The sequence below is a fragment of the Chelonoidis abingdonii genome, chromosome 1 (genome assembly GCF_003597395.2).
Source record: "Chelonoidis abingdonii isolate Lonesome George chromosome 1, CheloAbing_2.0, whole genome shotgun sequence".
In the NCBI taxonomy this organism is placed as follows: Eukaryota; Metazoa; Chordata; order Testudines; family Testudinidae; genus Chelonoidis; species Chelonoidis abingdonii.
Window position 1 is genome coordinate 116,245,592 of NC_133769.1, and position 15,365 is coordinate 116,260,956.

At 44.4% G+C, this 15,365-nt stretch overlaps 1 protein-coding gene across 4 annotated transcripts in view; it reads right to left on the reverse strand.

The window, feature by feature from the left end:
• Positions 1–15,365, reverse strand: part of KDM5A (lysine demethylase 5A) — a 91,057-nt gene that overhangs the window by 40,670 nt on the left and 35,022 nt on the right. For all 4 annotated transcript variants that reach the window (XM_032796737.2, XM_032796739.2, XM_032796738.2 and 1 more), the window contains 6 exons: positions 14,029–14,148; positions 13,005–13,199; positions 12,694–12,875; positions 12,308–12,432; positions 11,850–12,000; positions 2,923–3,040 (listed from right to left, as the gene is read on the reverse strand). In XM_032796737.2, coding sequence (XP_032652628.1) covers positions 2,923–3,040; positions 11,850–12,000; positions 12,308–12,432; positions 12,694–12,875; positions 13,005–13,199; positions 14,029–14,148 — 891 coding nt within the window. The remainder of the gene's footprint in view (positions 1–2,922; positions 3,041–11,849; positions 12,001–12,307; positions 12,433–12,693; positions 12,876–13,004; positions 13,200–14,028; positions 14,149–15,365) is intronic.

The window sequence follows — 15,365 nt, forward strand, 5'->3', positions numbered from 1 at the left end:
TGGTTGGCATCTCGAGAATGGGACTCCCAAGTGCACAGTCAGTAAATCTAGCCACCAGCTGAAGGAGACTACCACTGACAGGGGAGCTGCGATGACTGTGTCCAAATAGTGTCTGCTTGGTGAGTATACGGACACCAGCCACGCTTGGAGAGGTCCAAGTCAAAGTCTTGCATGCTGCACCACGTAAGTGCATGAGGACATGTAGCCCATGCACGTCAAGCAATTGCTTGCTGTCATGATGGGGTGAACACTGAGGCTCTCTATAAGCATCACTATTACCTGGAACTGCCCTTCTTGGAGGAAGGCTCTGTCTTGAATAGAATTGATAGCCCTGATAAACTCTATCCTCTGAACCGGGAAAGAGAGTAGATTTCTGCATATTCATCAACAGACCTAAATCCTGGAATGTTGAATGGATTAACTTTATTTTGGACTCCACCTGGACCCTGGTCCAATGCACTTGGTAAACACTTTCAGGGCCACTAACAGGCCAAATGGGAAAACTGCGAATTGGTAGTGCACGTGATTCATGACAAACTTGGGGAACTTTGTGTCCCAGAAAAAAAAATCGAAATGTGGAAGTAAGCGTCCTTCAAATCAAGGGTGGCATACAAGTCCACTGGATCCAAGGAGGGGACGATGGAAGCCAAGAAGACCATCTGCAACTTTATCTTATTCATGTATTTGCTGAGCTTTTGAAGGTCCAGAATTGATCTGATATCACCGTTGGTTCTTGGGATTAGGAAATAGCGGTTGTAGACCGCTGGGGCCCCTTAATTCCAGAGGAACGTCTTCCACGGCTCCCGCCCTAAGGAGCCACTGCAACTCTTGGGCTAGAAGTTGCTCATGAGAATAGTGCCTGAATAGACAGGGAAAAAATGAACTGAAGGGTATATTCTATTTCTATCTTGCTTAGCACCCAGAGATCTGTCTTGATACGGTCCCATGCCCAACAGAAACGGGATAAACAGTCCACAAATAAAGGGGAGCTTGGATCCAGGTTCTGTGCTGGTATGTTGTACCCGAGCGTCCCATCAAAAGGCCTGCTTGGAACCCCCAGAGTGTCGGGGAGAGGAGGGGCATGGACTCAGACGAATATTGGGGAGGCCTTCATCTAAAGTCCCTGCTCCTCTTCCTGTGAGAGTCCTGTCAGACAGCTGGCAGAAAGATTCACGAGGCTGGATGAGGTTTATAATGCTTCCTCATGGGTGCCTGGGTATAAAGACCTAGGAACTTCAAGTTAGCCCTGGAATCATTTAGGCCATGTTACTCGGAAAAGACTCCAAACTGACAGAGCAAAGTGCCCTCAAAGGGAAGGTCCTGCAGAGTCTGTTGGACCTCATGAGGCAGGCCCAAAGATTGAAGCCATGAGCTCACTGATGTCGAGGTACTTGGTGCAGAGTCTCAATGTCTCAACGCCAAGGGAGGTCTTAGTGCTGCCTCCTTTAAGATGGACTTCAGCCTAACATCCCAATCTTTTTTTAGTGGAGGGCTTAAAGTCCCTACAGATCTTACAGCACTCCTGCCCGTGAGCTTCCCCCAAGCGCTAAAGGCAGCTGGAATGAGGAGTTGCTCAAAGGCATAGCCTTGTTACAAGAGGCACAAGTCTTGAAGCCCAGTGACCGAGGTATACCCTGGGGCGGAGAATAAAATGGAGAAATGCTAACTACTACCAGAAACTTAACTATATACAATAATAGACAGAAGAGTCCACTGAGAACAGAACTTGTAAAGCAAGAACAGTAGTTCCAGCGACCATCATGGGCAGTAAGAAGGAACTGAGAGCGTGTGGGTCGGCAGGGGGCTTCATACAGGTGCTCTGAGCATGCGACTCCACAGCATATCAGAGCTGACCCGACAGATGCCACTGAGGGGGAAAAACATTCAGCAGCTGTGCACCCTATACTGGAATGGGCACGTGCAAGCATTTGAAGAATCCCAAGTTTGAGTCAGCACTTTTGAGTCTACTCCAGGAGTGTCATGGCAAATATCTACTTGTCTTAAATTAGAAATTAAATGATGAAAAATCCCATTCAGTCCATCACCCTGCCACTGAAGGACTGTTAATGCACTTTACTATTTTGTCTGATCTAGTTTTAAACTATCCCAGATGATGAGATTTCCATCATTTCTCTTGAGAGACTATTCCACAACCTTCTGGGAGTAAGTCTTCCCTGCAATTCAATTTAAGTTTCCCTTTAATATCTTCCCTTTATTCTTAGCTAGGTCCCCTCAAACCATTCTAAATAGTTCCCCTCCTTTTCTTGGTGTTTACACACTTCAAATATTTCTAGATTTTTGTTCACCACTCTCTCTTAACCAAGCTCAGCACACTTGGCAGTTTCAACCTTTCCTCAAATCAGTGCTCTCTAGCCCTTTACATTTTTCTCTCTCAGTCTCTTCCACTTAGTCAGAGTTTTCCTGGTAATGTGGTGCCTAGAACTGAAAACAATACAGGCAAGTACTGTAACTCTATTTGTACCCCATTCCAGGTGATGTATACATACAAAAGTGCCAGACCGCTTCCCATCCCCTTGGGATTAAATGGGGTGATATCACATTCCAAGTGATAAAACAGGAGATAGCAAAAACTCTTACATTTTGCATTTTTTTCCATCTGAGTTAAGATCATTTTTCATGACCTTTGTCACCCAGTCAGCCAAAGCACAGTAACAATGCCCATACTCTGCTCAATTGCACCAAAGCAGATTGATGGAAGTCAGAAAACCTTCTTATTAGCTAAGAAAGAAGAAGCCTGGAGAATAGCATACTTCTGGGACAGAAGTGAGGGGAAAAGGGACAGCAAAGAAAAATCAGAAAGGGCAAAACTACAGGAGAGGTAAAATTACCCTGCACTCTATACTGGGAAACTTCACGTGGTGTCACAAAACCCAGTCCCCAAACAATGGATGAAAAACGTACCTTTACTTGTCGGGCCTGGCTAATGACACATGGAAGGCTGAATAGCTGCTGGACAAATGCTTTCAGCTCCTCCACCGTCAGCTTGGTCCGAGTCCTCCCACTATCTGGGCTCAGCCTGCTGTATGAGCAAAGAGATGCAAAGTTACAGACAAGATTAGATGAAACATGGGGCAACATTCACTTGAGTGAGCTCCAATCAGTAGAGAGTTTCACGACTATCAAGAAGTTTAAAAGTCTCATCACTTCAGTGTTCATGGGACCATACATTGAATCTCCAGTCAGTTCTATTCACAGGCACCACAGAGCTCCCAAATGTTATTAACAAGGAGCCAGTAAAATCTCCATCATCTTCCCCAACATGCTCACTGTAATTCAATGACAAACAGTTTCTACTGAAGTGAACACAATGTACCATTACAACAGGAACACACCTAGGAGGAGCCACTACTGGCAATAGGTTAGGAGTAGCGGATGTGGCAAACAGAAGTTACTTATCTTACAGAAATTGGAGCGTTTTGAGATGCTTTTGTTCACACAGATCCCACGTGCAAGCCTAGCACCTTTTAGCCAGAAGTGTGTCCTTTGGGGCTGCATATGTGCCCTGTGCACCCTCGTGCCCCCACAGTGAGAGGTTAAGAGGAAGCTGTCACAAACAGCACTCAATTCCTTCACTAATACAGAAATCCAGAGAAGGGCTCCTTATCAGTGGTGAAGGAGGGTGGGTCCTAGGATGTGTGTGGACAACAGCATCTTGAAGAACTTCGGTAACTGTAAGGTAAATAACCGCTTTTCTTTACAAGGTAGGTGATTGGAATCCTATGTAAATAATGACTGCAGAACTGCCCTGCCAAGCTGCACATGCGGTCTAGAAGCTATCACAGTGGAGTTGTGATTAATAAATGCTGCTCTAAAATTTTAGAAATAAGGACCCCCTCTGAAACAAGGCATAGATGTCAACTTTGAAGAGCATAACTACCTGGTCCCTCACGAGTTAAGGTTACTCAACTAGTGAATTTTCATGCAGTCTGCATCCCATTTACAAAGTCAGAGGATACAGCCTGCCCCTTATACTTATTACCAAAAGGTACAAGAAGTCTAACTGATTTTAAAAAATGCTTTGTTCTGGAAACTTAAAAGATCGTAGTCCTGAGACCGTCCAGTGTGCGGAGCTTAGTTTCTGCAGGAGAATCATGAAGCTTAGGTAAAAATACTGTAAGCCATTAAATTGGTTTAAAATAAATTCAAACGACTTCTGGTAAAAATTGTGGACATAGCCTGAGCGTAACTCTGCCCTTGTGAATCACATTATACGGAGGGCCAGCCAAATCATGAATTTTGTTCACCCTGCTGACTCGTGCGGCAGGAAGGAACAGAGTGGCGGTTGGGACGGCTCTGCCTTTTATATCCTCTCTCTTTAGGGGGCGTGAGGGTGCACAGGGAGCACATGCAGCCTTAATGGACACTGCTGGCTAAAAGATTTTGGGCTTGCGTGCATGCACCTAAAGCAGGATCTGTATAGATAAATGCTTGAAGAATTCTACTTTATGTCAGTTCCAGCATCTCACGGCCTAATGGTCCCAGCAAAGATTGGGCTGCCACTATGTCAGATGCTACACAAATACATAAGATAGTCCCTGCCCTAAGAACTTATAGTCTTTTATTAAAAAAAGGACACCTTACAAGAAAATGAACAGAGCAATGGGCACACATCTGGTTAGTAGTTCATTTGTTTTTAAATAACCTGACTCCTCTCCATCTGCGCAAACAGATGCCATCAAGACAGACAAATTTTGGAACTGTGATTCCATGGGCTCTGGGAATGCTCCTAAACCTGTATGCTTTGAGCAGACCTTAATTGTAGTTTTATTTTTTCTTATCAAATAAAATTGTGCTACAAGATAAACATGCAATTTTAAATCTAATGGATGTTAACTGGAAACTGAATAAATCTGAAGACTTTGGCTAAGCAGAGCACTAATAATTACTAAATGATTGGAACCTCCAAAACCGAAATCCAAAAAGCAAACCAACAACTGAAGACTGGAGTACTGATTTTGTAAGCCTGGCCATCATGGGAAAGAGGAAGTTACTCTCCTTGCGCAGTAAAGATGGTGCTTCGAGATGTGTCCTTCTATAGGTCCTCCACTATAGGTGTATCTGTGTGCCTACAACTCTGATTGGAGATTTTAGATATCAGTGTCCGTTTGGCCCACACAAGCGCCCCCCCGCCCCCCCCCCGTGCTCTACCTTGAGGCTAACTAGCACTGCATAGGTGAACCACGTTCAGTTTCTTCTCCACTGCAGAACCCCTATTGAGCATCCAAAGTAGAGAGGAGAAGGGTGGGTCGCAGAGCACCCACAGGGACATACATTTGAAAGGGGAGGGACGAAGCTATCGGGGCTATGTTTGGAATTACACCAGACCTGGAATCATCTCCATTTTTGCAGGTAAGTGCGATGAGTAGCCAATTTTCTACTGTGTAATAAAACTTCTTTCACCTCCTCAGAGAAGCAGCTCTACATGTTGGAACCATGAAGAAGCCAGGCCTTGAGTCAGAAGATCTGTAGGTCGGGACAGAGGATTTGCCCGTCGTTCTGGGAGAGGAAGAGGAGTGAGTTGGAAAGGGATTGGTAGATACATTACTAGCTGTGCCAGATACAGGTACCACGTTTGTCTCCGCTAGGTGGGAGTAGTCAGTATAACTTTTGCTTTTTCTCTCCATTTTTATCAGGACCTTTGTCAGCAGAAGGAATGGAGGTAAGGTATATAGAAGGACTTTATCCCATGGGAGAAGGAGAGCATCTCCTAAGGAGCATTTCCCGAAACTGGCTCTGGAGCAATAGAGTGGGCATTTCCTGTTCAGGTAAATGGCAAACCAGTCAACTTCTGGAGCTCCCCAGTGAGAGAATATGCGGTGGAGGACAATTGGGTTCATTCTCCATTCATGGTCCTGTAAGAACTTGCAGCTGAGACTGCTGGCTGTTATCTTCCTGGCAGGTAAGCAGCTGATATGACAACATTATGGCAAATGCACCGATTCCATAGTTATAGTGCTTCCATGCACAGGGAGAATGATCTGGTGCCCCATTGTGAATTTATATAGAGCACGCATGTTATGTTGTCTGTTGTGATTTTGTGCGGTGTCTTTGATTAGTGGAAAAAAGCGTGCGTGAGTATTTTTAACCACTCTTAGTTCTAAGCAGTTGATATGGAGAGTCAATTTTGGGGTGACCATTTGCACTTAACATTGCAGTTGTTCAGGTGGGCTCCCCAACCTATTAGGAATACATCCATTTTTAGAAAAAATGTTTGGGGTTGTGTGAATGGGACCTCTGCACAGACGTTCACTGGGTCTTTCCAACATTCCAGGGAGTGCTTGACCCTGGAGGGTATTCACACTGGTTTATCTAACCTGTTCTTGATTGGTATGTAGACAGACCTGAGCCGCATCTGTAGACATGTCATGTGAAGTCTGGCACGAGAGATCAAAATGTGCATGCCACCATGTGTCCGAAAAGCTGGAGACAATGTCAGGCTGTCATCTGTGGGCTGGCTTTAACTCTATTAGTGTGGGCAGGGTGTGAAATCTGTCACAGGAGGAACGCTCTCACTGCATCAAGATAGACCCCTATAAACTTCAAGCACTGTACTGGACTCAAGGTCAATTTCTGAGTGTTGATTTGTAAGCCCAGTTGTGTGAATGTTTATCATCCTGTGGGTGGCCTGTAGGGCATCGTTCAAGGAGCAGGCTCTGAGGAGATAGTCATTCATATATGGACAAATCACGTTCCCCAAGGTGCACAGATGGGCCGCTACTACGGAGAGGACCTTGGAGTTTGGGTGCGGATAAGAGGCTGAAGAGAAGCACCCCGTATTGGTAATGATCCAGACGGAAGATAAACCAGAGGAATGATCTGTGGAATGGTTGGATTGATACATTGAAGTAGACATCCTGTAGGCTGATGGCCAAAAACCAATCTCCCTGTTCCAAAGATGGTATAATCCAGGGGTTCTCAAACTGGTGGTCAGGACCCCAGGTGGTCATAAGGTTATTATATGGGGGGAGGTCACGAGCGGTCAGCCTTCACCCCAAGCCCCACTTTGCATCCAGCATTTGTAATGGTGTTAAATATATTAAAAAGTGTTTTTAATTTATAAGCGGGCTCACACTCAGAGGCTTGCTACGTGAAAGGGGTCACCAGTACAAAAGTTTGAGAACCACTGGTATAATCACTGCTGGTGCAACCATCTTGAATCTTTGTGCCTTCACGTATTCGTTTAGTGCTCTTAGATCTAGTATCGGTCACCAAACTCCATTTTTCTTGGGAATCAGGATATATTGGGAATAAAAGCATTTGCCCCTGAGGTGCACAGGAACTGGTTCTAGGGCCCCTAGGCAGAGCAGATGATCTACATAAGAACCTCAGAGTTACAAACACCTCGGGAATGGAGGTCGTTTTGTAACTCTAAAATGTTTGCAACTCTGAACAAAATGCTTTGGTTTACAACTGAACATTGACTTAACACAGCTTTGAAACTTTACTATGCAGAAGACAAATGCTGCTTTTGACCACCTTAATTTAAATGAAACAAGCATAGAAACAGTTTCCTTACTTTGTCAAACCATTTTTTAAACTTTCGATTTGTGTTTTTTTTAGTAGTTTACTTTTAACACAGTACTGTACTTGCTTCAGTCTCTGCCGCTGTTTGACTGTGTACTTTTGATTCCAGATGAGGTTTGTGGTTGACCAGTCAGTTTGTAACTCTGAGGTTCTACTGTATTTCCTGTCTTAGCAGTCTCTTGTGAGAACTACTCAAGATAGTTAAGACCAAAGCAGATTGTGAAGAACTTCAAAAGATCTCTCAAAACTAAGTGATTGGGCAACAAAATGACAAATGAAATTTAATGTGGATAAATGTAAAGTAATTCACACTGGAAAAAATAACCCCAACTATACATACAATATAATGGGGGCTAATTTAGCTACAACGAATCAGGAAAGAGATCTTGGCGACATTGTGGATAGGTCTCTAAAAATGTCCACGCAGCGTGTAGAGGTGGTCAAAAAAGCAAACAAGATGTTAGGAATCATTAAAAAGGGGATAGAGAATAAGACTGAGAGTATATTATTGCCCTTATGTAAATCCATGGTACGCCCACATCTCGAATACTGTGTACAAATGTGGTCTCCTCACGTCAAAAAAGATATTCTAGCACTAGAAAAGGTTCAGAAAAGGGCAACTAAAATGATTAGGGGTTTGGAGAGGGTCCCATATGAGGAAAGATTAAAAGGCTAGGCTTTACTTGGAAAAGAGGAGACTAAGGGGGATTTTGATAGAGGTTATAAACTATGAGTGGGTGTGGAAAAGTGGGAATAAGGAAAAGTTATTTGAGCTATTACCTAAAACAGAACTCGGGTCACAAATGAAATTAATAGGTAGCAGGTTTAAAAACAAATAAAAGGAATTCTTCCTTCAGAAGAACGTCAACTTGTGGAACTCCTTACCTGAGGAGGTTGTGAAGGCTGGAACTATAACAATGTTTAAAAGGGAACTGGATAAATTCATGGTGGCTAAGTCCATAAATGGCTATTAGCTGGGAAGGGTAAAGAATGGTGTCCCTAGCCTCTGTTCATCAGAAGATGGAGACGCATGGCAGGAGAGAGATCACTTGATCATTGCCCGTTAGCTTCACTCCCTCGGGGGCACCTGGCATTGGCCACTGTCGGTAGACAGGATACTGGGCTAGATGGACCTTTGGTCTGACCCGATATGGCTGTTCTTATGTTCTTCTTATGTTCTAAGGGTCTCTGAAGGAGAACAGGGAGGGAGGCAAAGTGGATAGAGTACCCAACGGAAATGATCACCAAGATCCATCTTTCACAAGTTACGTCTTCCCAATTTCAGAGGAAAAGAGCAAGGTGACATCCAAAGGAACATGGGAGGTCTGTAGGTCGCAGCTGATGTTGTGGGGAGTGGTTTCCCAAGGCCTTGACCAAGGCATCAAAACTGATGTTTTGAAGTTGAAGACTGAGATGTTGAGGATTGAAGAGCTGACAGCTTACACTTCTGAATCCTAAGGCCTCTTTCTCTATGGCTCATAGCCACATTCTGGTGTTGGGCACTGGAGCGGTTGGGATGGCTGGCAACTCAATTTCCTCTTCTGTCCCAGCATGTAGATCCCTAGTGAGCACAGCGTAGCTCTGGAGTCCGTTACAGAGTATGGAGTAATAAAAGTCTGAAGCCCTCAAACAGGAGGTCCTTAACTGTCATGTGTACCTCTTTCAGCAGTCCTGAGAGGTGGAACCACAACACCCGTAGCATCATGACCATTGTCGACACTGAGTGGCCTGCTGTATCCAAAGCATCTAGCACAGTCTGGAGTGCCATTCTCAGTACCAACTGCCCCTCATTTTTGATGGCCTGAAACCAGTCCCGCTGTGCTTCGGCAGGTGGTCAATAAATGCATTCAGTTTAGCAAAATTCATATGGTCATATTTCACCATTAAGGCTTGGTAATTCGCAATTCTGAATTGTAAAGGACACTAAGGAATAAGCATTCCTACCAAATCAAGTATTTTTCAGTCTCTGTCATGAGAGGTGGTTTTATTGTGATATTGACCACAGGAATTTACCATATCCACAACAGAGTTGGATTGAGGGTGAGAAAAAAGGAGGGCACACAGTACTTTTTAATCGGCCCTTTTGCATGTTGGTGCAATAGAGGCTGGCATGTGCCAAATGACCGTAACAAGAGCTAAAAGTACTTTGTTGACTGGGAATGTGATTCTCAAGGAGGAAGAGGAGGTATGCAATACGCCCAGTAGCTTATGGTGGGTATCTTTCACCTCCTTGAGCAGAATTTGAAGTGTGTATGCCAACCTTTTTGTTAGATCCAGAAATAGCTTAAAACCGTTCAGAATACATGGTGGAGGGGGCATCACTGCCTCATCTGGGGCAAAAGAAGGAGCTATTCGTCATCGGTGTAACCTCCTCTTCGAGTCTGGCCTTTGGCTCCTCGAGTAGCCTCTTGAGGTTCTGGGGCTCTGGATACAGAGGCTGATGGAGACCGTCTTGATTTCTGGTGGGAGACAGACACCCGAGAAGTATGGTGCCTGTAGGCTGCCCACGGATCCCACTGTGGCCACTGGGGAAAAGGACATGAGTGGTGGTACCCAAGGTGGCCATATCAAGGGTGTTGAAGCTCGGACCGAGGGTGCAACTGGGAGGGCCCTGGTGTGAGGCTAGTGAGTGGATATCCTCCTGGTCACTGAGTCCTTGCTGGATAGCAGTGGAGCCAACAAAAAGACGGGAGGTGTATGACCAGATGCTGGCGATGATTCCAGGGATCGAGAGGTGCTTGTTACCAGAGCCCCGGTACCAAGGAGCAGGACTCCAGAATCTTTGCTTTTTCAGTACATACTTTTAAAAATTAATAAAAAGTGAATAGAAAAAAAAACCTGGTGCCCGACTGCCACATTTTCCTTGAAAATACTAAAACAGTAGATTTGCTCTGCTTTAGCTATTTTTATCTCTGTCTCTTAAAAAAAAAAAAAAAAAAAAATTAACTATTTTAAAATGTGTGTGTGTGTGTGCGCGCACGCTCGTATTAAAGGGAGAACTGGTAGTGACCACTATGTTTAGGTTGCCATTAGAAAGGATTCTTGAGAGTCTCTCACACCTGAATTGCTTGCAGGAAACCTATGATATGGAGGATGTCAGTCCTCAAGCTACAGAAGACGTTTTCTTTTTCCTTGAAACTCCTTTCAGCTTTGGCTAAGATATAAACTGCTGAAAGTTAACATTTCCCTTCCCTCCCTTGCATTCCTCAGAAAAATTCAGTGGCCTGCCAAATTAATAATTCCGGCTGATACCATCATCGCAGCACTAGCAAGGTCAGAACATACAGGGAACACCTGGGTACTGCCGGAAAAGGTAGGCTTCTGAGGGGCAGGATAGGGCAATACAGTATCTCTGATTCTGCAAATAAGCAGAGGGCTGTTTCCCATTTCCACTGGTGTACTTGACCCACACTAATTTGCACTTACACTTTTATGTTGTTTAACCTTAAATTTTCATTACTTTTACATTTTTGTTGATACATCTCTTTCCCTGCAACCCCTTCCATAGTTAAGGCTGCGAATCATTCACAGAGGTCACATAAGTCACGGCTTCTGTGACTTTGTGACTTCGGTGATTTTTGCAGTGCTGGTGCGGCTGACCCCAGGACCACCCCAGCAGCTGGGGAAACCCAGGAGCCAGGCGCACCAGCTGCTGCTCTGACAGCCCCAGGCAGCTGGTCCCCAGCTCTGCCCTGGAGCAGTAGTCTGGGACCAACAGTGATGGGGCCACAGGCCACCCCCGGCCTGCATCAGCAGCGGCCAGGGGGCCCTGGCTATCCCCTACCCAGATAGGCGTTTGGAACTCAGGTCGCCACCGCCTCCCGCTCCCCACCAATGGCAGGGGGCCCTGGGCCGCCCCCAGCTGCAGCTGTCCCCACGCACCCAGCAGCAGTCTTCAAGAGCGCCCCCTCTCAGCAGATAAGATTTAGTCACAGGTATTTTTAGTAAAAGTCATGGACAGGTAACGGGTAATAACAGTCGTGACCTGTCCATGTGTGACCTTATCCATGGTCATTGAATCCCTAATCAGCAGCCGCATCCACACCCCCATCTCTCTCCCTCATGCTTCCATAGTTCAGTACAAAGTTCAGCAGCTTGTTTGTCCGCAGAAAACATCTCAGGTCTGTGAAAGTATGGTCCGCTACCACAGCATTCCTGCCAGTACCCTGCCACCCCACCACTGGAGAACGAAGATGGTGGGTTTCTATCCAGCCATGCTGGAAGCCTCAGGGCCTTCCACTTCAGCATCTGAGTGGCAGGAGGAGGGTATAAGATGACATACATTGAAAAGCTCCTGGCCTTACCTGTGTTTTTGCTTTTTGCTCAGAAGCAGCTGTGCCACCGAAGCACAGGTCTCTGCCTCTTTCACAGCATCTCTGAGCCTGCGGAAGAGATCATTCTCTGGATACTTCCTGTCTTCAGCATCCTCCAGCATCACTCTCAGCTCAATCACATCTGCAATAATAGGATACAAGCAGTCTGCGCACAAAAATTAACGCCTTCTTAGTCTGTTTCACTAGTCCCCAAACAAGTTCCCAACATGCTACCTAGATCTAAAATGCACAGCAGCAATGAAAAGCATCTAATATTTGTGTGACTTTCAATTAGATCCACCTCTCCACTTCCACTAAGAACATCCTTTCACATAGCTGGCATACCCCACCTCAATCCAATACCTGTGTCACTCACTGGAAAAATAGGCTGAACAAAGGGGGAATTGCCCAAAACAAACTGCTACAGTGTGCAACAATGGAAGTCTGACCTTTCTTGTGGTTGAGGTTGGCAGCCAGTGCCTCTGTAACTCTACTGACCCAAGTGTCGTAGGACTGTGCTCTAACTTTCACTCCATACAGAAGAGAAGGGAGGTCCTCTAATGGATACCGGTACCTGTAGATTAACAGGGGAAAAGAGAAAAAGCATTAAACTTCCTGTAAAACATAGGACATCAGTTTCTATTGAGAGAGATCAACAGATGAGGGTTAAGAAGCTCTGTATTAAACCAAAATTCCTTGGCCTCACGGGAAATGAGGCGGCTATCCCTGCTGGTTAGAAAGAGGTAGGTAAAAACAATTGCTATATTTCACCATAAATTTCTGGGTAACAGGACAGACTGCACATGGGAAAGGAAAGACAGGGAAACTTGTGTACCTGAGACACTTTTTCTGCATGGGACAGGGACATAAGTCAGTCGGATGATACAGGCATACGAGCCGCTCAGGATTACAAGAGCAAGTAAGAGCAGACAAGAAACACGTGGTCCTGCAGGCTGCACACTGACGCTCATCATCTGGAACCAGTTCAAACACCTCCTCTTCTGACATCAGCACTCCCTGACAAAAATTTGACACTTGATAAGGACATGAGTCAGAGAAACAGCACACTTCCTTTCAAGAAGTCTTCTATTAACCCTGCACCGCACCAACAGGATGAAAAGCAGGAGCTGCACTCACGGTACTCACCATCTGTACAACTGATTCCCTTAAGCGTGTTTCCTCCTCTGTCATGAGAGTCATTTCCTTGCAGACCATGGCAGCAAGCCCCACATCCAAACACTCTGGATCTGCCGCCATCTTGAAGATCAGCTCCTCATGGGAGAAGACGCAATGACGCCTTAGACGTCGGTAATGATTCACACACTGACGTCCAATGGGAAGCTAGGAAATGCCAAGCAATAACAAGGTCATTATTTGGGGGCATGTTCCAAGGGGCTGTCCCACATCTCCCCATTTTGCCTCCCTCAACAAGAGTGGGGAAAAGGCATACTTAGAAATACATCAACTAAGGAACAGTGTCTTTATGGAGGTAACAAATTATAATGGACAAATTGCATCAGTTATCAAAGACAAGGTCTCCAGAACCTACAGAATGAGAGCCATATTTTGCATCTTTTTTTAAATATACAAAGCTAATGGACGTAGGTATATGGATTACTGAAGCTCAATGGGTTCATATTCTAGACTAAGCAAAAAGAATCTTATATAGCTAGTTACCAAAATGAGCCCCACATCTGTTTCTAGTTATGCAGTGTCATGGTACAATAGGGGTTTTGAGCTAAAGCTTATAGCACTAAGAACTGCAGTAACTGGCCACAGCAAGGGAAAGGGAGAACACAGCTGCAAGCATCTCTCTCTGGGGTTTAGCACAGTGGGTTATCTACTCTACACAAGTGCAGAAAGGACAACTGCATCAGAGAGCACCTCACCAGCCCTAGCAGTTAACTGAAGTATGAATTGTAAGGATGAGTTCAGACACATGCTTAAAAGAAAGCCAACATTCATAGCTGTCAATTAGAAGCTATTTAGAATTGATTTGTAAGCCCTTCAAAATGCATTTTTTGTGACGGAAACTCGAATGACTTAACCATAGCAGTGCCAGGTACTGCTATAACATGTGAGATTACTATCCAGATAAACAAGTTACAAACATTCTTTTAATAAAGGCCAGCTAGCATGGATATGGACAGACATGTGCAACAAAACGCACCCAGTCTGCAGTGCAGAAGTTCACGGCCTCAGCAAAGTTGTAGCCCTGGTTAAATCCGGAGTGATAAGCACGAGGAAAAGTCACAACAAACTCACCAGCGCACTGATTGGTCCTGTACACCTAAATACAAATCAGGGTGGGGGACAGGAAGAAGAAAAACTGAGATGGGCAGCAGAAAGTTAAAATAAATTCATAAAAAAGGACACCGTGAAACCATCTCCTTTCACCTGTAGGAGACAACAGGCAATTTAGCTAGGGCAGGATAGATTAGGAGGGTGTTTAACCTTTTGAAAATTACATCCTCTTTGACAACCTTATTACAAAACGTTGAATACATCAATCAGCAGTTAAGGCCCATCACAAGGCTTGTCCCTTTTGGGATTCAGGTAGGAAGTTTCTCTACTATCAGTTAGTGGATCATCAGTTAACCCTTCACACCACAAAGTTTAAAAGCCTCTAGGAAAAAGAGTATACTTTGCTTTGTTTGGACATCTGCCAGAGATGCAATTTAGCCTACTGAAAGTGAATGGTAGTGACTTAAAGGGACACATTTCATATTTTACAAAAAAGTGGATTTTACTAAACCTGAGAGATAGAAATGTTTTCATTATATTTTTAAATTCCTTTGGAATTTAACTATCTTGTAGCCATTGCTACAATTTTGCATTATAGAGAACCTGAAAATTAACTGATTTTCACTGGCCAAGCTAACTAAGAAGCAAAACAGCAAAAGCTGTGCCCATGACTTTTTAAAATATTTTAGTTTTAATAAGCTACAACATCATTAGTAACAAAGGAAACGAAATCTGTTTACACAAGATTTTAAATGGACAATGTTCCATTAATTTGGTTCGTATTACAATATTTTCTTAATTCCAGATTAAAAAGGGAATGGACATATATATTGCTATCAATAACAGCCACAGTTATAATTCATGCTAACAAAAATTTTCCAAGCTTGAAGACTTAAATCAAACTCAAACTGTTAGAGATCACGATGAGACCTAACGTGGGCGCTGACTACCTCACATCTGCCTATAACAGGGTCTTTTTTTTTTTTTTTTACACTTTCCTCTGAAGCATCTGTTGCTGGCCACCCTCAAATACCGGACTATGTTAATGATGACATTTAACCAAAGCCTAGTGGTTAATTACTATTTAATTAACATTGAATTCAGATATCTGGTTCTTCAACAATTGATAAATACAGGAACAAAAATCAAATAATTATGATGTAAGAACGGCCGTACTGGGTCAGACCAAAGGTCCATCTAGCCCAGTATCCTGTCTACCGACAGTGGCCAATGCCAGGTGCCCTAGAGGAAGTGAACCTAACA